Consider the following 27,520-nt stretch of genomic DNA (forward strand, 5'->3'; position numbering starts at 1 on the left):
AAAAATGTCTGACTACTAGTACAAAGTAAGCTTTCAAATAAATGCAACCTACTCCTAACTATCTGAAAATAATGTTCATAAAATACCTCTTTTTGCTTGTAAGTTATGTTTTGAATATCGAAATGGAATAATATCATAGGTCACTTAAAACATTTTGCCCATTGTAGAAAAAGAGCGGCTTATGGAATTATACAATTATTTATCTAGAATGGTAGAATGGTTGGTGAAACATTCACTACTACGACTACTATGTCTTTTCACTACTTGGAAACATAAAATGCTGCCTCATATGTTGCATTAATGTGCTGGGTTGCTGTGTAGGCGTGCTGTGTGGTGCTGTGTTGCTGTGTAGGTGTGCTGTGTGGTGCTGTGTTGCTGTGTAGGCGTGCTGTGTGGTGCTGTGTGGTGCTGTGTAGTGCTGTGTGGTGCTGGGCTGCTTTGTAGGCGTGCTGTGTGGTGCTGTTCACAGTTCACAGTTCAAAAATATTTATTTTCTGCATAAGATGTAGATACAAATACTCCCATGAACCACGCAGGGTTCGTGCGGGAAAAAATACGCTGTGTGACCGCGGGTCGTAGCTTATCACTCTTGGTGTTATAGTTTAGACTGTGACTAACACTTCTATCAACGTATACAAACTGACAAACACTCCACAAGGACCAAAGATCTCTCAGTGAGTCATTCCACCTCAGCGAGTGAATTGGACCTGAAGCTCCAGATTGGTAAGAAACGATATCACGATTTTAGTTAATTATGACAACTCTAACAACATTTTTGCGTTTTTATGAGTTTTGCTCCAAGTATCAAGACGATGTAACGTCCTTTTATTTAATTAGCCTACATCTTTTAATTTTTAGTCATAGAAAGTTTAGAATTTAGTTTTAGCAATTATATCCGGGTTCAGAATAAGTCACACACAGGACCAAACCATTGTCTTCAGATATTAAGGCGAGTACTTTAACCACACAGCTAACTAATTATATGATTTGTCACGTTTTTGACACGTTATAACCTTAACTTGATACGTTTAACTTGTTTAGGTTGTTTTCCCAATAGGACATAATTTATAAATATCTTCAGAATACTGTACTGTAGTTAATCATCCTACGAATCAAGATTTTTTAATAGAATTAGGCATTACCTATGACTTGGTTACTTGTTATTTTGATGTCCCTAACTAGCGGCTAAAAAACAATTCGTCCTAATTCAAATTACTCTTGTTTATATGTATGTCCCACGGACAATGTACGTGAACACAATAACAAGTAATTTTGGACAGATTTTGATGAGCTTGTAGGGCTGGATGCACTTGAATGCGTGCTATTAGGTTTTAAAATTGTTCAAAACCAATTATCATTAAAATCATCGAGTAAAGCTTAAAAAAAATTATTGTTGTGTATTGAAGCATTTTTGTGCAATTAAAGATGGAGGAAATTAACTTAATTTGACATGTTTAAGGAAATATTTTAGTGAACATCTAATCAGATAAATGAAAATTTGCGTAGTCTGCAGAATTGGTGTGGTAGAGTATTACTGTATTTTAATAGATGGAATGTTTTTGGTAATATTTTTATACAAAATCCAATTTTAAAATCCTAGAGTTTAAGGAAATATTTTAGTAAAAGTCTAATCAGACAAATAATGGAAATTTGCGTAGTCTGGAGGTTTGCTGTGGTGGAGTATTATATTATTTTGCCTAAATTTGATGCAATGTTTTTTGGCAATATTTGTTATACCAAATCAAGTTGTAAAATCCTGGAGTACTGTTCGTTGATCTAATTTCTGTTTGGATGACCAGTAGTTTTAAATGTAACATTTCAAATGGAATACGTACTATACTACTCTAGCCCCTGTATCCCAAAGGCTGTAACAAATCGCCATAAACAAATATTTGTCGGTGTTCATGACAGTTCTTCAGCACAGAATTTGTCTAGAAAATTAACCTTTCAGTTCGAGGGTATCGGGCGTCCAGCTATAATTTGAATTATATCTGATAGTTGGCTAGTTCACTATATATTTTAAGCAAACGATCCAAAGGCAAAAACATTCATATCTAATATTTATTTAATTACACTGTATTTTGATTCCAGGATAGTTTTCTTTGTCACATTTGCATACTAGGTTTTCCCCTTAAACTTGACAAATACCATGGTTGATTTACTAAATAATATTAAACTTGGAAATTATTTTATTTTTATAGTACCTAATCAACATGTAGGAAAAAGCAATTACTGTTTAACAGTGGAATAACAAACAAACGGTATCCAGCAATTTGACACATACCATCTCCCATACGCTTGTCAACCACTTTTATCATGGGTAATCGGTGGAAGTAACCATGATATTTTACAGGGAAATATCACGAAAGCTGCAAAATTACCTTAGAACCGTAATTGTTACAGAAAAGGGGGTTGCACTATTTTGTTTAGAATTATAAGGACTATAACACATTAATTTAATCAAAACATGCTTTTTTCCTTAAATCAGATTTGTTGTTATTTTATGGGGTTCCTTATGGTAACATAGAAATAACTTTGAAACCTTATATTTTACGGATATAGGGTTTGTACCAATTTGTTCAGGATTTAAAGGACTATAGTGTACAATTTTTTTAAAATTAAAATCGTTAGGGCCATTTTCGAGAACATCCGATTTCCCGTTATTTTATGTGTTTTATGGGAAATCACAATTAAAAATCAAAATTTCGAAAAAATGATATAAAACGCCTTGAGATACCATGGATTAGTACTTCCATACCAAATGTCATCAACATCGGACTACAGGTCTGGTCTGTAGCTCTGTACACATCCACACACACGGACACACGCAGACACCCCACAGACATCACTTCGAAAACCACTTTTTGGGCTCAGGGGGATCCAAAAAGGATATATCAAGACTCATAAATTTTCATATATCAACTCGTAAATTTTGACGAAAACAATACTTTCTCCATATACTATGTATAGGGGGAGAAAGTAAAAATATTGGCGTATCTTTGAGTTTACTGTCCTTAAACACTTGTTTATTACTGTATCAAATGTAAAATGTATACTACCCCCCCCCCCCACAGCAAACCTTCAGACTGAGCGAATTCAAATTTGTTTAATTCGATTAGACAAATACTAAAATATTTCCATTATCAATAATTATTTATTGTCCATACAAATAACATTAGATTTTGATTTAGCAAGTACTACGGTTTGCTGCACCGGGGAAGGATAAACGTGTTTTTGAGCAAACGTTAACAGTAGACTTAATAGGATAAAATGGAATAAATACATTTGCCGAATTTGATCAACATATATCCATAAACAAGCAAACTATCCTGGTCGGCCTGGTCTAGGCCTTACGCCACCCGGTAATAGCTACTTTCCTGAAGGAAAACTCGCCAAAAAGAAACCTTTGATTCAGTATCCAATTAATTATATCAGTGTTTTAAAATTTTGAAATTTAATTAACGAAGAGATACAGCAAAAAGAGATTCTTACAGCAAATTGCTTGTGAAGAAACTGCATCAACTTAGCAACTTTAGGGCTTGAATTTACAATTATAGGCCTAAGTGTCATAGGCTATTATTTAGCATTAAGATTTCAAATCACTGATAAGTAAATTACTGGGTAGTAGATAGTACAGTGGTTATAGTGCTTGCCATCCTCAACATAACCTCTCAAAACAACTCACTACTTGAGTGACGTGAAGCTGGCCCACCCATTCCAGCACACTTTTTTTAAATGTATACAAAAAAGTGTGCTCTTTATAACGGCTATTAAAAAAAAGTGTGCTCATATAATAATTATGATATAATAAATTGTATTTGGGCGGGCCAGAATCACGACTGGCCTGCAAATTTCAGCTACAGATCTATAAACCATACCAAAAAAGTGTGCTGTAAGTGTGCTCACAGGAATCATTAATAAAAAAAGTGTGCCACCCCCGTTACTAAACAAACAACCCCTAAATAATAAGGGTAATAAAATGACCCAGCCCACCCATTTCAGCTACAGATCTATAAACCATACCAAAAAACTGTGCTTAAAGTGTGCTCACAGGAATCATTAATAAAAAAAGTGTGCCACCCCCGTTACTAAACAAATAACCCCTAACTGGTAAGGGTAATAAAATGACCCAGCCCGCCCATTTCAGCTACAGATCTATAAACCATGCCAAAAAACTGTGCTGAAAGTGTGCTCACAGGAATTATTAATGTGTTTTGTTGGTCACACTGTCTTGGTTTGGTTGGACCGGTTGGACTGGTCAAATAACCCCATCTGATTGGATTGGATTTGACAGCTATCCAACCAACCAAATAAAATATCACCAACATAACAACACGAAAAACAGAAAAAAACAGCAAAAATAGTGGCACACTTTTGTCACACAGAGTGGTGACTCCAGTTATAATCTATTCATCTCTATGATGCAAACAAGAAAATTTTTAGTAAGTAATTCAACATTTCGTCCATTACGATTGTGTTAGTGTACATTATAGTATCGGTATTTTTAAGTATGACAAAGATTGTATTTGCAACAATGAAAGCTACAACCAATTAAAACAACCGATGTATACTTTCGATACATACGATTGCTTACAATCGAAGTTTACAATTGAGTTACAAGAGCTGATTTATTTTATTTTTTTATCCCCAAAAAAATTTAAGAGGGTTCCAATCGGTAGCCTAAATTTCAATTCAAGATGGCGGATTATACGAATTGAAATATAGTTCGGGATTGATCTCTGTCTCTATTGTATAAGCTCTCACCATTCTAAAACTAATTTGTTTCAATGGCTGTGTGCTTTTTGTACTCTTAACATATCCGAGCTTGCAATGAATGAGGAAAAAGTAATGTTTAACTATTATTTAGAAGTTAAAATGGTAACGCGGTTGCCAGCCGGCGCGGCGGATGGTATAGGCTCTTAATAGTAAAGGCCTACTGTCCGCGCGAATTATACTTCATTCACAATATTTAGGCAGTTTTAGGAGAAAAATCTATCCCCTTAAACCGCCTAAATATTGTGACCCAATTATATGAAGTCCCCTGGTCTCCAGCCTAATAATTATTACAGTAGATGGCGTTACACAATCATAGCTGAAGTTCACTTTGCTTTCCTAGTCACTACTTGATTTTTTATTTAATTTTTGTAGGTCATAAACATTTTTTTCACTAAGGCCTAAAGATAAATGGCCTATTGCTAACTTTTGGTGTCCATTTAATTTAAACGTGACAGTAATACTAATAAATAGTATTTATAAATGTTTTAAGATTTGAGACATAGTGGAATACTGTGCAAAAAATATATAATTAAAAAATAAAGACATGTTTCTGTTTTTAATGAAAACTGTGTGTTGACAAATTTTAAAAGTGCAACTATTTAATCTTTTTAACAAATTGTTCAATTATTTCTCCATTTTACAAAAGTATACTAAGAGTTTTAGACTATATTTAAATATAGTCCTTTACACAAATTATTTCGAGAAATTTCGAGTTTTATTCGTAATTTTTTCTTTTAAAAAGTGAAATATGTCGTTTGATCATGACAGTCTCTTTTACACTGTTTGCCTTATCAATAAGCCCTGTAAGACTCATTTGTTTTACCAAATATCCACAGCAACCACGTGGACATGTTCATAAAAGTTATACACAATTTACGTTCAAATATAAAGTATCTTCTTCGTTCAAATATAAAATATCGCTTATTTGCTCCCTTAGCTTACTTTACAGTATCTCGCAAATACTAGAACCTTAAACTGACAATGAAAGGTCCTTCAATTAACAATTTTATTTTAGAAACACATTTCCTCCGTGATATTTCAGGATACGACATAGTGCCCATTTGCTCCATTTAAAATTTATTTATTCCCTCAAAAGCGGTAACAGCTTTTATCTTTGTTAGTGTAAAAATTGCGTATTAAATCTACGATGAAATTAAACTAGTAGTACGCTTATTCTGCGCGTAACGGGATGAGTGAACATGAGCGCAGTAATGAAAGAGTCCACCCACACCTAGCCTACTTACCGGTGTCACTGGTGAACACAATGTTATTTGTATGGGCAAATCAACCAAATCTTAGTCAACAACAATCCTAACTTCTCATCCATTAATTAAGCAAAGTCATTGGTAATATACGTAATGGATTTCCAACAGTTATCGATAGGAGGTAAATCCATCGTTCCTGTACAACATGTTTTTTTTGATTAAATGAAGCCTATTTCCATATTTGTTATGAGGCCTATCATAAACAAAACTAAGCCAAACTGAACTATCTAACTTAACCTAATTGCCAAAGCACGATGTAAGGAATCTCCTAAAAAATATCTAATGGCTTACAATGATGATTTAAAACAACAATATCGTAATTATATAATCTAAAAATGATTAAAAATCCAATATATGTTTATCTAACTAATGAAGGGTTCCCACACTCCGGACTGCTCGCCTCAACTACTTCCATCACCACTACCTACGTCGTAAACATGTTTCCCTCCCTTCCTATGGCATTTTAGTATTGCAGGTGCATTAACCTAACTGTCACAAAGGGTCCCCACACTCCGGACTGCTCGCCTTGAGTACTTCCTTCACCACTTCCTACGTCGTAAACATGTTTCCCTCCCTTCCTAAAGTATTGCAGGTACATTAACCTAACTGTCACAAAGGGTCCCCACACTCCGGACTGCTCGCCTCAACTACTTCCATCACCACTTCCTACGTCGTAAACATGTTTCCCTCCCTTCCTAAAGTATTGCAGGTACATTAACCTAACTGTCACAAAGGGTCCCCACACTCCGGACTGCTCGCCTCAACTACTTCCGTCACCACTTCCTACGTCGTAAACATGTTTCCCTCCCTTCCTATGGAATTTTAGTATTGCAGGTACATTAACCTAACTGTCACAAAGGGTCCCCACACTCCGGACTGCTCGCCTTGACTACTTCCTTCACCACTTCCTACGTCGTGAACCTGTTTCCCTCCCTTCCTTTAGATTTTTTTTTATTGCAGATCCATTAATCTAACTGTCACAACGGGTTCCCACACTCCGGACTGCTCGCCTTGACTATTTCCTTCACCACTTCCTACGTCATGGACCTGTTTCCCTCCCTTCTTTCAGCATTTTTTTATTGCAGATCCATTAATCTAACTGTTACAACGGGTTCCCACACTCCGGACTGCTCGCCTTGACTACTTCCTTCACCACTTCCTACGTCGTAAACATGTTTCCCTCCCTTCCTATGGCATTTTAGTATTGCAGGTACATTAACCTAACCGTCACAAAGGGTCCCCACACTCCGGACTGCTCGCCTTGACTACTTCCTTCACTACTTCCTACGTCGTGGACCAGTTTCCCTCCCTTCCTTTAGAATTTTATTATTGCAGATACATTAATCTAACTGTCACAAAGGGTTCCCACACTCCGGACTGCTCGTCTTGACTACCTCCTTCACCACTTCTTACGTCGTGGACCTGTTTCCCTCCCTTCCTTTAGCATTTTATTATTGCAGATACATTAATCTAACTGTTACAAAGGGTTCCCACACTCCGGACTGCTCGCCTTGACTACTTCCTTCACCACTTCCTACGTCGTGGACCTGTTTCCCTCCCTTCCTTTAGCATTTTATTATTGCAGATACATTAATCTAACTGTCACAAAGGGTTCCCACACTCCGGACTGCTCGCCTTGACTACTTCCTTCACCACTTCCTACGTCGTGGACCTGTTTCTCTCCCTTACCATAGCATTTTTAGTACTGCAGATACATTATTCTAACCGTCACAAAGGGTTCCCACGCTCCGGAATGGTCACCTCGACTACTTCCTTCACCACTTCCTACGTCGTGGACCTGTTTTTCTCCCTTCCCAATGCGTTTTTAGAATTGTAGATACATTATTATAACTGTCACAAAGGCTTTCCACACTCCGGAGCGCTTGCCTTGACTACTTCCTTCACTACTACTTCCTACATCGTAGACCTGTTTCCCTCTCTTTCCATAGCATTTAAGTATTACAGATATATTAATTTAACAGTCACAAAGGATTTCCACACTCCGCACTGCTCACCTTTCCGCTTCCTTTACCACTCTCTACGTCGTGGACCTGTTTCCCCACCCCTTCGCATAGCATTTTAGTATTACTAACATCTTTGAATATTTAATATTCAATGCCAACATTAAATTGAATAATGTAAAAAGCCATGGTGGAAGGAATCCACCATGGTAAAAAGCTGCTTTGTTCTAAATATATACATATATATTTTTAGTTTAAAGGTGAATTTTAATACTGAACATAAACGGTATATAACTGACGATTAATATTGTAAAGTTCAATTTATTATTCAGAAAGTTGTGAAATTTAATTAACTTAAACAACATTATTCTGAAACCTGTGAAATTATAATGATATATATTCATAGACGCCAAACTGTTTACTCCATGAATGAAATAGCTTGGAGTAAAAGTCGTTTTCTCTGTCTTAAGTAGACAACAAAATTGTTAGTCGCAAAACGTAAACAAATAAAAAGAAGAAGAAGGTAGCTCCTAATGTTATTCTTATGGGACAAATTAAAAAATGTTTTTAAGGTTTTTATAATTACTACTGAACGGAATCGTCTAGAATTTTAATGAGGTCTTCCCAATGGTGTCATAATTATTTGTGCAAAATTTGAACGCTATAAGTGCAACGGTTCTTGAGTTTTTGGTGCGAACACACGGACTCACAGACAACTTTTCTCCGACTCCGCTATACACGATACATAGATTCGTTCACTTCGTTCACTCATCTATTAAATAATATTTTGTTTCCAATTAATTATATACATAAGTTAATTGTATATTTTACTCATAAATAAAACAGTAAAAAATACTATCTAGATAAAAAAAATATATGCTGTTGAAATAAAGTGGACAAAAGTTCATTTAAAAAACCTTCTATAACAAAGGAAAAAGTCTACAAGGCAGGTCCTGTGAGAAGACTCGAGTTGCAATAAAGTTAATTTCAGTTAATGTACTGTTTTTCATCAGGAGTATTTTTACCAGCTTTTCTAATTCTTTTAATTGTTATTCTGTAACATTGCAATAGTTTTCATTTCTGTTGGTTTTTTTTCTATCGGCACTAATAACTTCTTGTCTTTTACACTCATTGTCACAGCACTCAATCACCCGTCTAATTAAATCCCTCTCCCCACTATGTTTAGTCAAACAATGTTTTCTTAAAGGAAACTCAGCGTACCTTAAAGTTTTTTCAGTAGAGGTAAGGGACGTACAAATCAAAACAGAACCCACTGCATGAAGACACGAGATTGCACTGATAAAATGACGCGACCACCCACTCACCAAACAATGATATTAGTAATGAATAACGATGTTTACAACAGACGTTACTACCCTCATGCTTGAGGTTGCGATCTACCTCAGCTCGGGCTTCAGTAGCTATGTTGCGCCATTTAAGTACTCTCAAACTACTCAGTTAACTTGAAAAATGTTTTTCATCTGAAGAAGGCTAGTTTCTCCTTAGATTCAAATTTATGACTCTAACGTTTTAATTTTCTTCTACAAATATATTTGTATGGTTAAACTTCTTGAGAAAAAGATTATTTAGCAGACACTTTCCACTTAAAATTATATTATAACCAAAAAATTTAAACGGTACAAGCCTACAAACAGTGGCGTACTCCGTACTGTCATTGTTGGGGGCCCGGGGTGGCTTAGATGAGGGTCGCTGGGATATATTCTACATGCCAAAATCGTTAACATCTCCCGCAAACGCGGGGACAACACTTATCAACCCCGCGATCACGGCGAAGACGTGAACACGGAACTGAATAGAAAATTAACGAAATCAGCCTTGGTCATGACAAATTCGTAGTTGAATTCCCTGCAGTCGTGGTGAAGGTAAAATCGTAAAATCCACGGTAAAAGAACATCTTGCGCCATCGCGAGGACATTACCGTATACGATCGTGGCGAAATCCTGAACAACTTCCGTATTTGCGAGGACATCATCTTTGTCTCCCAATATCGCGGCAAAATCATGAACGTCTCTGGGGTCTCGGAGCAATCGTAAACATCTTTCGTGGTTGTGAGACCTGATTATTGTCACCCGCGATCGCTGGGAGTCATTTTCGATTGCGCAATCTTTGCAGACGATTCAGGTGATCGAGAGAATATAAGTTCGATTTTGAAAGTTGTAATTCAAACAGATTATCTATATTACTACCAGCAAAATTAATTATCCAAGAGTATTTTGAGATCCTAGTGAGGCCCCTTCCTAGGCCGAGGTACTCGGTAATCACCGTGTCCGCCGTTAGGATAATACGGCTCTGATTTGGGGGCCTATGTTGGTGTGGGGCCTGGGCAATGAATACACACTGGGGTATGCCGCCCCATCCGCGCCCCCCGTTGGTACGCCACTACCTACAAAAATAAGAAAGGAATAAATTAACATTAAATAATATTTTCACTTGGTTAAGAACTACTGACTAGCTAACAAACGAACTAATAAGTTAGTTTTATGCATCGATGGGTAGAGCGCACCCTTAACGCCTACAAATAGTGTGCGATAACCTCCAAACACTGCTGCATGCGGACAGTACTGTGCCACCAACAGTGTACTGTAGGATGCACCTGTATAGTTAGTTGGCCACCATTGCATCGATAATTAACATCACTAAAGTGACTCTTTTCAACCGGAGATCAATGTTAACGATCGAGGCAAACTATTTAACAAACTAAGTTCGAAAGCGGAAATGCTTTACAAATAAAGATAACTTTTCAAAGCGACATCCAGCTTGTTTTTATATTTGCTAATGCAAATGGGTCGCCGGAATTTAATCCCCCTGGACAAAGTTGACGTCATTATGACGTAGTAACCTGAGCGCTCTCAAGTGTGTTCACGGGTGAAATTTTACCCCTGCGGATTTGGGAGTCTAATTAAAATAGATAGTGCGTGATAAATTAGATTAACAATAAAAACCGGAATTTTACTTCCTTCCATATAAATAGCGTTTAAGCAACTGTATATGTAAGAACCGGATTTTTACCCCCAGAATTTTAATTCCAGAATTTTACCTCCTGTGGGCATAGAAATTAGTGAGAATAAATAAATTTTTTTTTTCAGTTTTGATTGAATAGTAAAATTGAATTTTAAGTAGCCTATATTAATTTATTTGTAACCTCAACGAAGTTAACATGTTTCACTTTTTAATTTTGAGTATAATAAATCGTTAAAGAAATATTTGAAACAGTTGTCATTCATACGGGCTTCTCAGTTTGTTTACATACATATTAACTAATAGTTGGCCCCAAAAATCAAATTCCAAAACTCGAATCTCAAAATTAAAATGCAAAACCTGTTTCATTAGTTGAGGTTGGCTACTGAATGATACAAAGTTTTAATAAAATTAAAACTGAAAGAAGAGCATTAATTATTCTCACTAATATGTACATCTTGCTAGGACGCAAAATTTCGGGGGTAAAAATCTGGGCCGTACATTTTTAGCTTACCTCATGAAGCGGGTAATTTATTGGATGTTGTGCAACTCAAACACACGGGCAGATCTCAAAGTTCACGGGTAGATTTTTACCCCCTAGGTTGTGATGTCAGTTTTGCACAGGGGGATAGAATTCCGCTACCCCATGCAAATAAGCAGCTGTTTACTGAGTGATTTGATCATTCCGTTTATTTACGACTAGCTGTGTGCCCGTTCTACGCACGGGGATCTTATAGTAGTCAGTTGAAACCTTCTTATATTAAGATTAAGAACAGCAATTAGTTTGCATATTTGCAGATATGCTGGCAAAACTATTATATATAAACCTTCGCAAATACAGTATCTGACAGTTCAAGCCAAAATAAATGCTTCGCAATTAAATGTCACCCGGATCGTGTTGGTCCATATGACCAATGATTAAACTAAAAAATGTTTTATAGATCCATGAAGCGTATCCCTAAAGTAGGCCTATAATTGAAAGTTACTTTCCACATCGGTTAACTTAAACGTATTTAAAGTACTACCTTAACCTCACCATTTAACACTTTATTCCGGTTGACATTTTCAGTATCAAAGGTGCTCTTGTCCATTCCGTGAAACACAGAGAAATAAGGACATTAATGCGTTACCAACATACAACAAAACAACACAATACAACAATCCAACAAAGGCCACGAACTATTGATACATAAACAATATAAAGGCGTAAACAATTCATGATGGTTTGCCCAACAAATGTTTTACTCAAATAGGTTATCATTTTCTTAGCATACCGGGTAAGCTAAGATTTGGAATTTCTCGTAAAAAGTTATAGCGTAAACTTATCGGTGTCAGTTTGAAAAAAAGCAACCTTACCCAAACAACTTTTTGTTATTTAATAGATTACGCATTCTCTAAACAATGATTAGTATATCTATTAACATTAGAAGGAAATTTGACGAAAATCACACAATGTGGGGTTTTGGTCATTTGTAATTTTATTTTTTAAGTAGGTAGGCCATGTATTCTATGGAAAAGTACCGGTATCAAGGATCGTCGTCAAAAAGGTTGTTATGAATAAATATGTAGGCTTACGTACCCAAGATATGAGCTATGGGCCTATTGGCTGTATGGTCCAGCGATTGCATCACACGGTGAGTAGAAACAGAAAGTGACACATTGGAAAAGCGAGTTTAGCACTTCCTCTGTTAAACCTCTGTTACAATCACCCACTGCAGTTGTGATTTTTTACTTTACACTTTACACAACCGCCATTGAAGCGCCGTCAATGAGTGGAAACCTTTTTTGTAAGCTATTGGCGACGACCATTTCAGTGTCACAGCCCTATACAACACTGATTCAAGGTCTTCTTCTTTCTGGTTGTCAAAACTCAAGAAACATTTTATACTCAAAGAATTTCTGGTTCCGATTTGGACGATGTCTAGTTATTCAATTTCATTTACGGTTACACTATTAGACTATATTATTGCACTTGCGATTAATTAAATCCGTTATGTAAGAAAAACGTTTTTAATCTCACTTGGTTGGGATTTGATTTCAAAACGTGATTCGAAATAGTTGCGGTATTTGTAAACAACATTTTTAAACATGTCATTGACAGCTAGAAAAAATAATCTTGATCCGAACAGCTGTTCGTTATTTCATAGACGATTATGTGATAAAAATTGGACGAAAATTTGACAAAAATCGCACAAAACTGCATTTTTGAACGTCCGTAATTTTATTTACAAAGTAGTGAGGCTATATTTAAATCACTAAAGTCACTCTCGCCAATCCAGTGAATACATTAAAATGACTTGGATCTTAATATGTACTCTGGTTTTCACGGAGAAGATTGCGTAAAATGCAATCTTGAGTGTTACAGACAAAGGGACAGACAGACAGACAGAAATTGAGATAAGACTCGTTTCTGCTTCTTTAATGTATAAAACGTAAAAATAACCTAAAAGTATATAATTCTGAGCAATGTACAGACAAAACTCTAATTTTATTTATATAGATTACAGTCTCATTACTTACTGTACATTTTACCATCAACTATCGATATGTTGCTTATTGACAATAATCCACCAATAAGCTTCAACCCATTAAATCAATCAATCGATAAAAATTCTCGATACATGTGATTGCTAACATTCGCAGTTTACAACAGCAGATTTTTACTCCCTACGAAGTATAAGAGCTAACTTATACTGACTTATACTTACTAACTTATACTTACTAACTTATACTTACTAACTTATACTTACTAACTTATAATTACTAACTTATACTTTAGACGGGGCCGCGTCTCGTTGTCCTGCCGTCTAGTTGTACCTACGTCTACTTGTACCTCGAGGCCTAGGGACAACTAGTCGTAGGTACAACTAGACGTAGGTACAAGTAGACGGTGGCACACCCGACTAGTTGTACCTGCAGATTTTTAGGAGGTACAACTAGACGTAGGTACAAGTAGACGTAGGTACAACTAGACGTGTATCCCACCGACAAATAGTATCACCTAGCTTATACGGATGCGACCAGTCGTCCCTACGACTAGTAGTCCCTACGACTAGTGGTCCCTCCGTCTAGTGGTCCCTACGTCTAGTTGTACCTACGACTAGTTGTACCTAAGCGTATTTTGCGTCCTTTTAGTCTAGTTGTATCTATACTTCAATTCGTTACCCTGTTTAATTGATTACTGCACGAGTACTTTTTAACAATACCCTTAATTAAATTAGGACTGCAGTGTTCCGAGTCAATTGAGTATGATTTGCAAATATTTTTCACCGCACTACGATGTTTTAGTAGTTTTACAGACGTTAATTGGAGGCTCAAAGCTACGCATTGCTGTCCAGGGTCGAAATGGCAGCTATAGTTGTAATTGAAATTTTCCAGCCCTAGTACCGAAAATCGCTTATTTAATTAAAACATTTATATATATAATTAAATATACAAGCAGTATATCCTTAATGAATTGCAATAGACCGCTGCCTAGCAATTATGTATTACTATTTTTGCTGATTCCTTTAAATATTTTTTCACATAACCTTAAAGTATTTGCATTGATTAGTGTGCATTTCTTATAGTTAACAATGGATTTCCCAGTGAACAATGAACAATGAAGTGTACAATGAAGTTGAGGTCGAGCGGTTGAAAACTCGACAAAAACTATGCAATGTACAGACTTCTCTATTTAACATAGACTGTAAATAATACATGTGATTGGAATATTTTCCATTTGTTTTGATTTTATTTTTATAATTAGTTGTTATTTTGTCACCAGCATAACCCGTTAAACCCATGTTAGTTTTTAAAAATTTGTAATTCTTTTTTTATGTCCTTTTAGCCTATTTTTATTTATAAAGGCATTCTGTAGATCGACAGGAAAATACATTTCCACCGATATGCGGATATTTTCTCTGTGATGTTCACGATCTGATAAAAAGGTTGTAAAGAAACATGCTTACTATATTATTGATTAGCTGTTGTACCCGTGCTTTGTAACGGGAAGAGAACACGAAATAGAAACATTTTGATGTTTACATCTGTTGATAAAATAGTTACACATAAGCCTTTTAAAAACAAAATTATGCCTTTATGGCCTTAATAGGATAGCTGTTGTCATAAATGTAAAAAAAATAATATTACTGCACCCTGTTGGTAAACCTTGTAACTTTTTAATGCTATTCAATATCATAGAACCAACTTGTGTAGTTGAAACAGCTGACGAAATTCTTTTATTCATTTTAAATACGATTACTCATAAGGTTAACATGGGAAACTCCAGAGCCACTGGGGCGGAGCCCGAAAGGACTTTTAAGATAAGAATGCGTCTATATGTTAATCGGGAATGTGAGCTATCATCATACCAAATTTCAGCCCAATCCGACCAGTATTTTTCGCGTTTACTTGTCACAAACATACATCAATCCATCCATACATCCAAACTTTCTCATTTATAATATTAGTAGGATATATTTTCTCAGTTTTGTATAGTTTGGTGAAAAATAGCAATCGTACCACGGGTCGATTTCATCTTCGTGACTAAATACCATACAAAAACACTTCATTATTCTCAATTACTTGTTTTTTTAAACTCTGAATTTATTTATTTAAGATAATTGTTTAAAGTTGTTGTTTAAGCTAGTTAATGTTAGTTTTCTATAGAAAGGTAGAGTTTAAGTAAAAAAAAAAAAACAATGATAGCAGATCTTGACAAGAAATGAGGAAAATCAAAGTGTAATATGGATAAGGACTGACCAAGGGACACAAGTACATTGTTATCAAGAACAGAGGTTCCTCAATGAGCTGCAGACAAGCCAAATTTTCCTGGCTTTTGTAGCAAATTGTTTATAAAAAAATGTTGTAAGATTGTATGATTTTGAAAGAAATAAAATAAATCCCTTAAACTGGTGACAGGTTGAAGGGGAGATACAACTAGCCGTAGGTACAACTAGACGTAGGTACAACTAGTCGTAGGTACAACTAGTCGTAGGTACAAGTAGTCGTAGGTACAAGTAGTCGTAGGTACAAGTAGTCGTAGGTACAAGTAGACGCAGACGTATGAGGTACAAGTAGACGGTGGCGTACCCGACTAGGTGTACCTGTAGATTTTTAAGAGGTACAACTAGACGTAGAGACAACTAGTCGTAGGTACAACTAGACGTCCGCACCATCGTCAAGTTGTACCTACAGCTTTGGACGAGGTACAACTAGACGCATGTCACCAAAATGCAGCAGGTACAACATATCGATGGGTACAACTAGACGCCGGGACAAGTAGACATCGCCCCCTTTAGACCCGCAGCGCATGTATTAAAACAGCTGTTTTTGGTGCAGTATGACGAAATAGTTATTTCTGTGGCTAGTGTGCGAAGTGGAACTTTTCACTTGTGTTATACATTATATTTTTCCTACAGTTACTACAAAGCATATATAAAAAATTAGTGTTTCAAACACTATACCACACTAGGTAACTACAAGCGTTGAACGAAATAATTGGAAGCGCTGGACCAGCTGATTGTAGTCGTAGTATCTTTAAGTGTTGCCAACCTATTTCCAAGCGTACATGGATTACGTGTCTAATAAAAGAATGCAGTTTTGTGTTGTGTGTTGGAATACTGGTGTGCGGCAAAAGTAAGTAAATGCAGCAATTAGCAACTTTCTGTACTATAAACAGTGCAAGTAAGCCCACTGTGTCAGGTGAATGTATGAAAAATACTTTAAAAAAGCTTGGCGTAATTTTTAACCAAAATGTTGTAGTAGTCTATGTACGGTTAAATAACATTGTAACAGTCATTCGATTTTATACATTTAGGACTTTGTTATGGAAGTCATAAAACAATTGTGTAGCACTCACTGTAGATAGTTTCATTTCTGAAATAGCATTGCTTTTAATTTGTAAATCAATGTTTCAGATTATGAATGGTGCTATATGAATAGCTAAAATGGCAGCTAATCAGTGGTCGAGAGCATTAGATGAAAATCCGAGAAATTATGCTAGAAAAGGAAAGCACAATCCTTTTACTCACAGAAGAAAGAATACTAAATTAAAAAAAATAAAAGGCAACAGAGAGCTTGTAAAAAGTGAACTAAAACAAGTTTTGGAAGATCAAGGTGCATGCGATTTTGAACAAGTGCATGATTTGCTTTTTAGTTCTAATAAAATTGATTACGAGGTGTTGATATCATTTATGGATTTATTAAGCCGGACATTCGTTGATGAGTCAACAAAGAAATTGAAAATCCTTCAATGGGTGTTTCAGAGGCACTTTTTAGATTCAGTTTTGAAACTGATACAAGAAAAAACTAAAGAGATGATAAAAACAGATGATGGAAGTGAAAAATTTGGACGATTCTTCAGAAACTTCTTTAGACTGTCTACATTAGCTATCGAACATTTACCTGCATCAAATCTGAATTTTTTACCCCCTTCACTGATTTATTTAAAAAACATTCTAATTAGATTAGAAGGTAAAATTAACATTACTTGCCAACATTTTGATTTTGATGAAATGGCAAATCTAATAAACGAAAAGGCTAAAATTGAGGAACTTAAAAAAGAGCAAGTATCATCAACAGATGTTGAAAACATGAGAAGCATGAGTGTTCTACCAACGGTGGAAGATTTATTTCACAAACCACCCGAGCTAAAAAAGAACATTGTTGAAGGAGCCTACACAAATGTTGACCATTATCTCACCGTTCAATTTGCTCTGCTTCGCGAGGACTTTGTGGCTCCTGTTCGAGAAGGAGTTTTAGAGCATTTATCTCATTCCAGCATTGATAAAAAAAGAAACACCCAAGTTTTAATGTACCACGGGATTAAGATAATGCATGCCACAATAGACAAAGGAAAGTTTGGCCATGTGGTTCAGTTGGTCGGTAACATAAAGTGGGAAATTGTTACTCGATTTTTCATCTTTGGGTCCCTTCTTTTGTTTACTACAGATTCCTTTAAATCGTTCTTTGTAGGAACTGTCATTGATGTCAACGGTAAAAATAAAACAGTCACAGTTAAACTTGATATAAATTACTTTAAAGTTTGTAACAATATCTATGCAAATGAATTCACCATGGCAGTTTCTAAAGTATTTTTTGACCCCTACTACCACGTGCTGAGTGCACTCCAAACAATGCCTACAGATAACTTTCCGATGGAGAAGTACATAGTTGAAGTAAACTCAGAACCTGGCCATCCTGCCTACATAAAAAAGTTGCAGGGTAGCAAGTACTTATTCTTTGGAAAAACACATGTTAATATCCTGGATCGATACTGGCCCGAGTTCACTGAGGTAAAGTTCAATCCATCCCAGAAAAAAGCATTAAAGGCAGCTCTGACCAATGAGTTTGTTGCGATCCAAGGTCCACCTGGCACAGGGAAGACTTTCCTCGGTCTACAGATAGTCAGAGCACTTTTAGACAATGTACGAAGTTCTTCTCCAATTTTGGTTGTGTGCTATAAAAATCACGCATTGGATCAGTTTCTAGAAGGGATACTGAATGCAACCAAAAAGATAGTCAGAATGGGTGGAAGGAGCCAAAATGAAAAACTAAAAAAGTATAATATAAAGGAACTTCGAGGCTCTTACGGATTTGCTTCTTTTCATGAGGTTTTAGAAGAACTGACAAAGAGTTACTTCAGGAAACAGTATCAGTTGGATGGTCTAAGTAAACATGGTATCCTCTCAGTGGACAACGTGCTTCCTTATGTACCTCATGAGTTGAGGGAAGAACTGCTCAGAATAAGCCTGGATGATTGGTTGATGGAGGGAGTTTTTATGAGTGAAGAAACTGAAGCCATCCAAAATGAGGATTTATTGGACACAGCTAACAAGATGAGCAACCACAACGATGATTTTGTACAGAAGGAAGTGTTTTCAGAACAAGATTATAGTAACCGTCCTGCAAGTGACAGCAAAGATATTATTCAACAAGACAGTGTGTATTTCTCTGAAGAAAGCAAGCAACGTTATGTTGAGACGTACATTGATGATTACTCTGAAGTCTATGATGATATTGCTTGGGTGGCCCAACAAGAACCGATAGAAAACATGAATGAGCGGGAAGATGGAACAAAAACTACATCACTCAAACCTTGTTTTACTCTTACAATTCGTTCTTTAAGAGAAATTCGAGAAGGATTGGAATTCCAAGCATCGGAACTGCAAAAAGTTGATGAAAAATGTATGGACGTGAACAGAAAGAATTACATACTATGTATATGGCAATCCCATATAGATGACCTAACAAGAAGAGTTTGTTTCTTGAAACGAATGCTTAACATGAAGAAATCTAACAAGCCAAGAGAGCTTTGGGAAATATGCTCAATAGCAAAACAAATGGGAATGTGGGCTTTATCCAACCGTCAAAGATGGTTGTTGTACCATTCGTGGTTACATAGGTTAGCAGAAGACATGAGGGGGCAATTGATGAGATTAGAAAGATCCATTCGTTCTGCAGAAGAGATGATTGATGAGGCAAGAAGTGGAGCGGATTTGGACATTTTGAAAAAGGCAAAAGTAGTCGGAGTTACTACGTCTGGAGCCGCCTCAAATCGTGCAACACTGAATAAGCTGGGAGCAGAAATTGGTAAGACTTAATTTACTTCCCAAACAATATAACAGTGTTTAAAGTTGTTTTTTTAGAAAGTAAATTTTCTGTCAGCATGTTCAAAGTCTCTGTCGCTTTTTGTTTCACAGATTCAAAAGTCTTAAAATCTGGTCCTCTTCGACGCTTCCTTCAATTTTGGGAACATACAGAAATCACACGGAGCTAGGTCTAGTGAGTAGGGTGGATGTTGCAACACAGGGATCTCACGCTTGGCCAAAGTGCAGTGTGGGCTGGGGTGTTGTCCCAATGAAGATCCACGACTTGTTCTTCCACAAATCTCATCGCTTTCTTCACACTCGCTAATGGATGGTGGCCAAACAAAACCTCAAGATAGTATTCTTTGTTTACGGTTTGACCTTCAGGGACCCAATTTAAATTCAGATGTCTATTGATGTAAAAAAAAACAAAAAAAAATCATCATGGCCTTGAATTTTGATTTTGACATTCGCGCTTTCTTCATTCGTGGTGAATTTGGACTCTTCTAATGCACTAATTGTCGTTTAGTTTCTTGGTCATCCGTAAAAACCCGCGATTCTTCATAATTAAAATATCTTTCCAACAGTTCAGGATATTCCCTAATATTTTTTAAGATGTCAGAACAATTTTCTATCTGTGACTCCTTTTGTTCTGGCGTGAGGATTTTTGGCACCATTTTGTAACACACTTTTCTCATACTAAAACTTTCATGTAATATTTGCCGAACTGATTCTTTGTCAGTTCCCAAAGTCTTTGCAGCTGCACGGATACTTAATTGACGATCTTGGCGGATTACTTTTTCTATTTTCTCTATGTTTTCATCCATCTTTAAGGTTGAAGGACGTCCTGGGAGCTGATCATCTTCGACATCTTCTTTCTCTTCTTTGAAACGCTTATACCATCCAAAACGCGTGTATTTGACATACATCCTTTCCTAAACACTCATTGTAAGAGAGGATAAAGTTTACATAAATAAGGTTACTTACCTGTCGTCAATCAATAATATTGATTCTAGTTGATTACTAGTTTCGGGGTTTTAACCCCATTTTAAAATCCTTTGAATTTTTTTCGTTAAACATGAATTACTCGCACTTGCCATTGTCAAATTTAAAACATATAACGAAGAAACACACACAAGGAGACATTTACTTTTACAATATGTACAATACGCAAGGCGGGCCAAGGATAAAACCAGATTTTGGGTTAAATTAATTAATTAAAAGTTAAATTAAAGTTTAAGTTAAGTTAAACTAACTTATGTAGTTTAGTTTAAGTTAAGTTAAAGTTTATACTTAAAAAGAGCTTAATTCGTTCAACACTTAAACTTCTTTGATTTTCGCCTTGAAATAAGCACCCTGGTGTGTTGAATTAATCCAATCTATATTTGATATATTTTTGGATTATTGAAATCCTTGTATTTTGTATTTATTTTTTTTTCAGTTTATGTATCAGTAAAATAACAGAACATTTAGTTTATTATATTTATTAATTTTTGTCCAGTTAGTTCTATTAACAAGTTGGTATATGAGAAGGAAACAGTGTCAACAGACCCATTGGCCTTGATCAACAATTGACAAATATATAAATAGTCAATGATTCAAATATATATTATTGTCATTAATTTAGAACTCAAATATTACTAAAAAGGGGATGTAAAAGTTTGAATATTGGATCCAAAGTCTGATAGTAGTGTAATATAAATCCTTTAGATTGTGTTTGAATTTGAATGAACCAGATGGGAGTAACTAAGCATGCTTATAAGCACCATCTTTGACTACTGAAATAACTTCAGTATCCAATAGTCAATGGCACCAAACTAACTGCTTGATCACCAAAGTTTACGGTTATGCATCCTAAAATCAATTACGTAACATAGATAGCGTTCAATGTATGATTTTATATTTTATAGTAATAATAGAAGAGGCAGCTGAAGTGTTAGAGTCACATATAGTAACGTCTCTCAGTAGCAGTTGCCAGCATCTCATACTGATTGGTGAGTGGAGTGATTCATTTATGAAATGAAATTTATCTATAGTCTACAGTTAAATATATTTACTTAACATACTACCGGTTACTCGTATATTCGTTCAAAATACGAGAGTCACAGACAAATTACAGTAGTTAATTATTCGACGTAATAGTTGTCTTTTACCTTATCCGATTTGCTGTAGGCTGCTTGTTGTTTGTATAGATTTCTTCATATAATATTTGAATTTTTATTAAAATTCAAATCAAAAAATATTTTGAAACTATAGAAGCAGAAAATATAAATACTCTTTGAGCCATTTTTATTTATTTACCTCGATTTACTTGGAAAGAATCTAGGCAACCGAGGAATTCCCCTAGTCTCCAGGTTTTCCGCAACTGGTTTACTTCTATACATAAAAATTACTTCAGAAAGTACAACTTTAGTAAGCTGGATGATACTTGATTAATCTCATTAGCTGTTGTAGTATTTTTGAATTTACTAAGCTTCGCTAAACATTAGAACTCAACTATAAATGAACAATTTACATGTTTTGTGCAGGAGATCACAAACAACTGAAACCAAACCCAGCTGTCTACCAGCTATGCAAGAAATATAACTTTGACATCTCACTTTTTGAGCGTATGATAAGGAACGGAATGAATTGCTACACGCTGGACGTTCAACACCGAATGAGACCAGAATTTGCATCTTTGATTGTACCATCAATTTATCCTGAACTCATGAGTCATTCAAGTACCAAAAACCGTCCGGATATTAAAGGTGTACACTGCAACCTCTACTTTATCAACCACAAAAATCCTGAAGAGCACGTAAGTGATTAGTTACTAAATAACTGTATACTGCTGTTCGTGGGGAATATATACTGCGACCTAAAAGATCTATTGTGCCATCAAACTTGCACCCAGTCCTGCCTCGAGTACCCCCTCCAACACCAATTTCCTTGAAAAAATCTGAGGAGGTTTTAACATGGGAAGATCACTAATCACTGCGGTACCGTCCCAGACTCTCGGATTTCTTTTAACTGACTGCCTTACATATGCCTTGAGGTTTATGCTTGATATTGGTAGAATTGATATTCGTCTTCTTGTACAAAAACAGAGTATATTCACCATTACTCAATATCCTTATGGGGTTTTTTTGTGAGCATGGCAAGTTCTTTTTTGCCATCTCCCCTGTCTAAGACGGGGTCTCTTCTTTTTCTCTTTTGCCTTTGCTGGAAGATATACATTATTTTCTACTTTTTAGTGCGTTTGAAAAATTTTGTTTTAAAAAAGTATTTTATTTATAAATTATTATTATTTTCTTTCAGTTGTTGGATACTCAGAGTCATCTGAACAAGTATGAAGCCAAGTTTGTGTTGGAACTCGCTCACTATTTAGTTCTGCAAGGCTATTCAGCAGAGGAAGTTACCATCTTGGCTACTTACAGCGGACAAATGAAAAAAATCAAGAAGGTTTGTACATCAACTTAAACGTTAAAAACCTACATACATTATTGCATTGAAACTGTGTTGTAGGAAGGCAGGAACTCTCAAGAACAGCGTGACACTCTGATTTTTCTAAGAATCCCATATATTACTCCTATGCTAGTAAGCAGGGCCGGATTTACCAATAGGCCAACTAGGCTGCGCCTTAGGGAAGTATTATAATAAGATTTTTAGAAATAAAAAATTAAAATTTTAATTTTCGAAATTAATAATTTGTTGCGATGACAGGAGTAATTGATGATCTCCTTTGATCGGGAGAAATGATCACGATCTTGGGTGACGATGATGATGCAAGCATCATCAATGAGAGCACATTTCATCATGTAATGATGAAGCAATAACAAATAACAAATAAATAAAATAAAAATTAAGTAATGAAATAATCATGATCTCTTTGCTCTCCCAAGTGACGATGATTAAGTTTATATTGTAAGCAAAAGTGTTATATGACAGTTTGTTGTTTGTTTTATATGAATACTATTAATATTAAGGATATACTAGCGAACCTGGCATACATAATCGTGCGCAATCTAGACGTAGGAGAAGGATTTGTATTGATCTTTTTATATTTGATGGTTTTCTGGTTTCTTGGTATTGTTGGGTGGAAATGGTAAAAACCTAATTGAGTTCGCAGTTTGAGCACTGCAGTCGTTTTGTGATAGTTAGTAAAAGATTCTCTTTAGATTAGTCGATGATAAGCTAATGATAAACCAAAGCCCCTCGTTCCCACCACCACCTCTGGCTTAAGTCTGGGACTTATTTGCCAGGCCAATTCGCCTTGAAGAATCTTCTTTCTTTTTAGGCTTCAGCCACTTTCAATCCTATTCCAGACTTACTATGTGTCCAAAGCCCTAACAGCATGGCACCCTTCCCCCTACTGACTTGAGCGATAGGGATCATTGTTATTTGCTCTAAACCTTACCTCTCCCCTTGATGGGGAAGTTTTCATTCCTTTTGTTTTTTCATTGTTTATTTTTCAAAGCATTTCCTTGGTTCTTCCTATTTCCCTAGCTATTTTACTATACGTCTCAATTGTTTCCTTGTCTCTCATCATGTTTTATTTTCTCATTCATCTTTATATTTATTTTCTAATTGATCCTATTTTAGACCTTTCCTATCAAAGAGTTTTACCTGTTCTCTCTATTTGTCTCCTGAAGTGGACGATTCATCAATACATGACTCGTGGTCTATATCTTTTTTGCGCAGCTGCATACCTCATCTTCCACCAAGTTAAATCCCCACAAATTGGCCTTGAAATTCTCCATGTCCTGTGACAAACTGGGTTCAATATTGGCCCATCTCCTAATCTTGTTCCAGTCTCCTTATGATGTTTGGCATATATCCGAACATTTTCCTCTCTTTCTCATCCGCTCCCAGTGCATTTGCTACTCTTCTAATGTCTCATCTCTTCTACTCTCTCCACTCTTGCTTTCCGCTGTAGTCCTACCCGCGGCCTTGTCCTTCAAAATCAAAATCCTTTCTTCAATGAGCAGGTTGAGTGGTGGTCTCTGGTCAAACCCGTAATCGTATCATGCGATACTGTGTTGTGTGGTTTCCTTACTTTCCACAAAACTCTTCTTTGCATACTCCTTTCAATCTTTCCTTTTCAATCTTATCTCCCTTGCATCCTTACCCCAGAACTCGCATCCGTAAAGCATTGCTGGCTCAACGCCCTTTGTACAGCGTCATAAAATGCTTTCCAGTTATGACTCTATTGGCTCTGGCCTGCTAATTTCACGAAGGCTCCTTTCATTTTTTGCACATTTCCTCCACATGTTTTTCAAAACTCATTCCTTTACCTGCAGTCACTCCTTAATCAAGCCTGATGTACCCAGGAATGAAACCATAGAACCATAACTAAATTGTACAGTTTTTGTACAATGACGTTTTCCAAAACTTTTGGGACCCGCCCACACTACCTTCCGATATAATCAAATATTCTTTTCGGAGATGGAACACTTGTTTAGAACTAATATCAATACATTCCTATCATTATTCTTGTCTTTTTATTCTTATCATAAATAATCATACAGATGAATGCAGGTGCCATCCCTTACAATAGATAAAATTGGATTAAAAAGTATTGTTCCTTCGATATGGATATTGACCATTCATAGATAAAACACGGGCTTTAATTGAACTTTTATAAACGTGTTTTGCAGTGAAACAGCAATTTTTAAACCACTAAAATAGAGTGCATTATTATCATTTTAATAAATCAAATAAATCCTTATATAGCTCATGTTTCCATTAATTTTAATTTTAGTTTAATTTTAGTATAGCTGTTTCAAATATTAATCTAAATTTCAAAGTATTTATCTGTTCAAATCTAAACAAACATTTTCTCCCTAAGAAAAACATAGGAACTTTGAAGGACACTGGGCCAGAGCCCTGACGGAATTTCAAACAGTTTTTGTTTGGTGGCAACTCTACAGGTTGACCCAGTACGACCCATCCAATGACACCTTAAACATGGTCATCGGATGCATGGCAGCTTCAAAACAATTATCACAAAATTCATGTTGGTCTATTTAATATAGAGATGGACGGGCAAGCAATGTAATTTGTTATAATAATTGATAACGAGGATATTGCATTTTTATGCTAATTAATTAGAACTCTGCTTTGTTGACAAACGAAGAATACCACCATTGTTTGGGAGTTGCATGAAAAAAGTGTGTAAAATTAAAAATATTCTTAACTGTTGGCATTATTAATCCTTCCTGATGGTTATTGAATGAATTTAGAAATATTTGATATCTTATTGATGTTTTTAGTACAATACCGATACTTTGCAGATTGTGTGTTTGAGTTCAATACGAGGTATCGTTAGCGTATTTACTGACGCTTAGGCCCCTCATGGATTCGCTATCGTTCTTATGTTTTCAATGATATTTCTGATCTAAGTTATTCTACGTCTACAACAGGGTCATTTATTTCAATAAAAGGACGCTCGCCAAACTGCTTTCACCTCATCCTAAATAGTGCTAAATTCCTAAACAATCAACAATGTCTTTGGACACTTAAACGATTCCCACATAGTGATCTTATATGAATTAGAATTACATTTCAAATATAATATGTTGATGATGCTCTCACGAGGAAACCATTTCCAGATGAGAGACCAAGTTTCATCAGAGATGAGAGACTTACGGATAACAACAGTAGATGACTTTCAAGGCGAAGAAAACAAAATTGTAATATTATCACTTGTGCGCAGTAATGAAGAAGGGAACATCGGTTTCCTAAAAACTGAAAACCGAGTGTGTGTCGCCCTTTCTCGAGCCAGAGATGGCCTCTACATCATCGGCAATATGGACTGTCTGGCAGAAAACAGCCAGATTTGGCCTCAAGTTAGGGAAAGGTTGATGGAGCATAATGCCATAGGCAAGTATGAGGATATGTAATGAAGTAATGAGTTTGCAAGATTTTTTATTTAATTTAAACTTGTGGACTAATATATAATTTATAATAAACAAGAAAAGTAGATAAACTAAAGTATTTGAAGGCCATGATAGTCAATAGGCTAAATTTACCTAATTGAATCACCACAGCCCGTAAATACCTTTGTTTCAGTCAATTTTTTCACTATTGACTGTTTCCTTTTGATCAATGTATACATTTGATTGTCATTTTATAGCAATTAGGCTTAGCATTGAAACTGGACATTTCGGTCATTGATGTGGCCATGGATAAAGAATTAGCTGATCAGTCAGTAACAAAGCTTAACAAGGCATCTTACTCTATTCTACAATCATCCTTTCTTTATTGATATTTGTGTAAAATATTCTAAGCTGCGTACCTATCATAATTGGTGATAATAATAATCATGGATGTCCAAAAGGAAGAGTAAGGGAAAGTATTAATTTAAGTAAGCCCTGACATGTTTCAGACATATTTGAGGGACGAAAAACTATGATGAATCTGTTACGAAGAAAGAAAATATGTTTTAAAGCATGTACATTGAACTTTTTTGGAGGTCTTTCCTCAAATTCCTGAAACCAGATACTATTTCGCCCACCTGGAAAAAATGCCTTCGGTCGTCCATAACAGTAATAATTATCTCTTGAAGCAGTTCCCCTATTGTCAAGATGATTTGCAATAAGTACCGTATCCGTAAGGGCTTTATCTGGTACTGAACTAGAACTAGTGTACTTTGCCCAGGTGAGAGTTTGAGAGTGTTCTGTGAGAACCACCCAGACACCGAGGCTCTGATCAAGGACGGAGACATGTTCCAGCAGATGCCAGAGGGAGGCTGCAGTCGCAAGTGTGAGAAGATCCTCGGTTGTGGACACGAGTGCAAGTACCACTGTCATCCTAGAGATCAGGAACATAAGGGTCGCTACATGTGCTCTGCTCCCTGTGAAAGGTATTTGCTCGCAATATGTCTTCCATATTTGTATCAACCCTGTTTATGTTTTGTTGGTTTTATGTACTTGTCTTGTCGTTTGTATGATGGGTTTCACAATGGTTCTGATGGATCTACCCAACT

General features: G+C 36.0%; 1 protein-coding gene across 1 annotated transcript; it reads left to right on the plus strand.

Annotated features, from left to right (window-relative positions):
- The first annotated feature begins 17,478 nt into the window (after nucleotides 1-17,478).
- On the plus strand, nucleotides 17,479-26,435 carry LOC129001970 (NFX1-type zinc finger-containing protein 1-like). The gene is made up of 5 exons (XM_054429431.1): nucleotides 17,479-19,555; nucleotides 21,462-21,545; nucleotides 22,080-22,351; nucleotides 22,852-22,995; nucleotides 26,145-26,435. The coding sequence occupies exons 1-5, from the start codon at nucleotides 17,479-17,481 to the stop codon at nucleotides 26,433-26,435; spliced, it is 2,868 nt and encodes a 955-aa protein (XP_054285406.1).
- Nucleotides 26,436-27,520: the final 1,085 nt, after the last annotated feature.

Source organism: Macrosteles quadrilineatus, unplaced genomic scaffold (genome assembly GCF_028750875.1).
Source record: "Macrosteles quadrilineatus isolate MER2022 unplaced genomic scaffold, UCM_ALF_1.0 Scaffold_1__1_contigs__length_201487025, whole genome shotgun sequence".
Taxonomy (NCBI): domain Eukaryota; kingdom Metazoa; phylum Arthropoda; class Insecta; order Hemiptera; family Cicadellidae; genus Macrosteles; species Macrosteles quadrilineatus.

Bases quoted from the DNA above. Each gene is read 5' to 3' on its own strand.
- LOC129001970 (XM_054429431.1), top strand. From the start codon at position 17,479: ATGGCAAATCTAATAAACGAAAAGGCTAAAATTGAGGAACTTAAAAAA. The intron at 21,546-22,079 runs GTGAGTGGAGTG...TGTTTTGTGCAG, and splicing joins CCAGCATCTCATACTGATTG to GAGATCACAAACAACTGAAA. The intron at 22,352-22,851 runs GTAAGTGATTAG...ATTTTCTTTCAG, and splicing joins ACAAAAATCCTGAAGAGCAC to TTGTTGGATACTCAGAGTCA.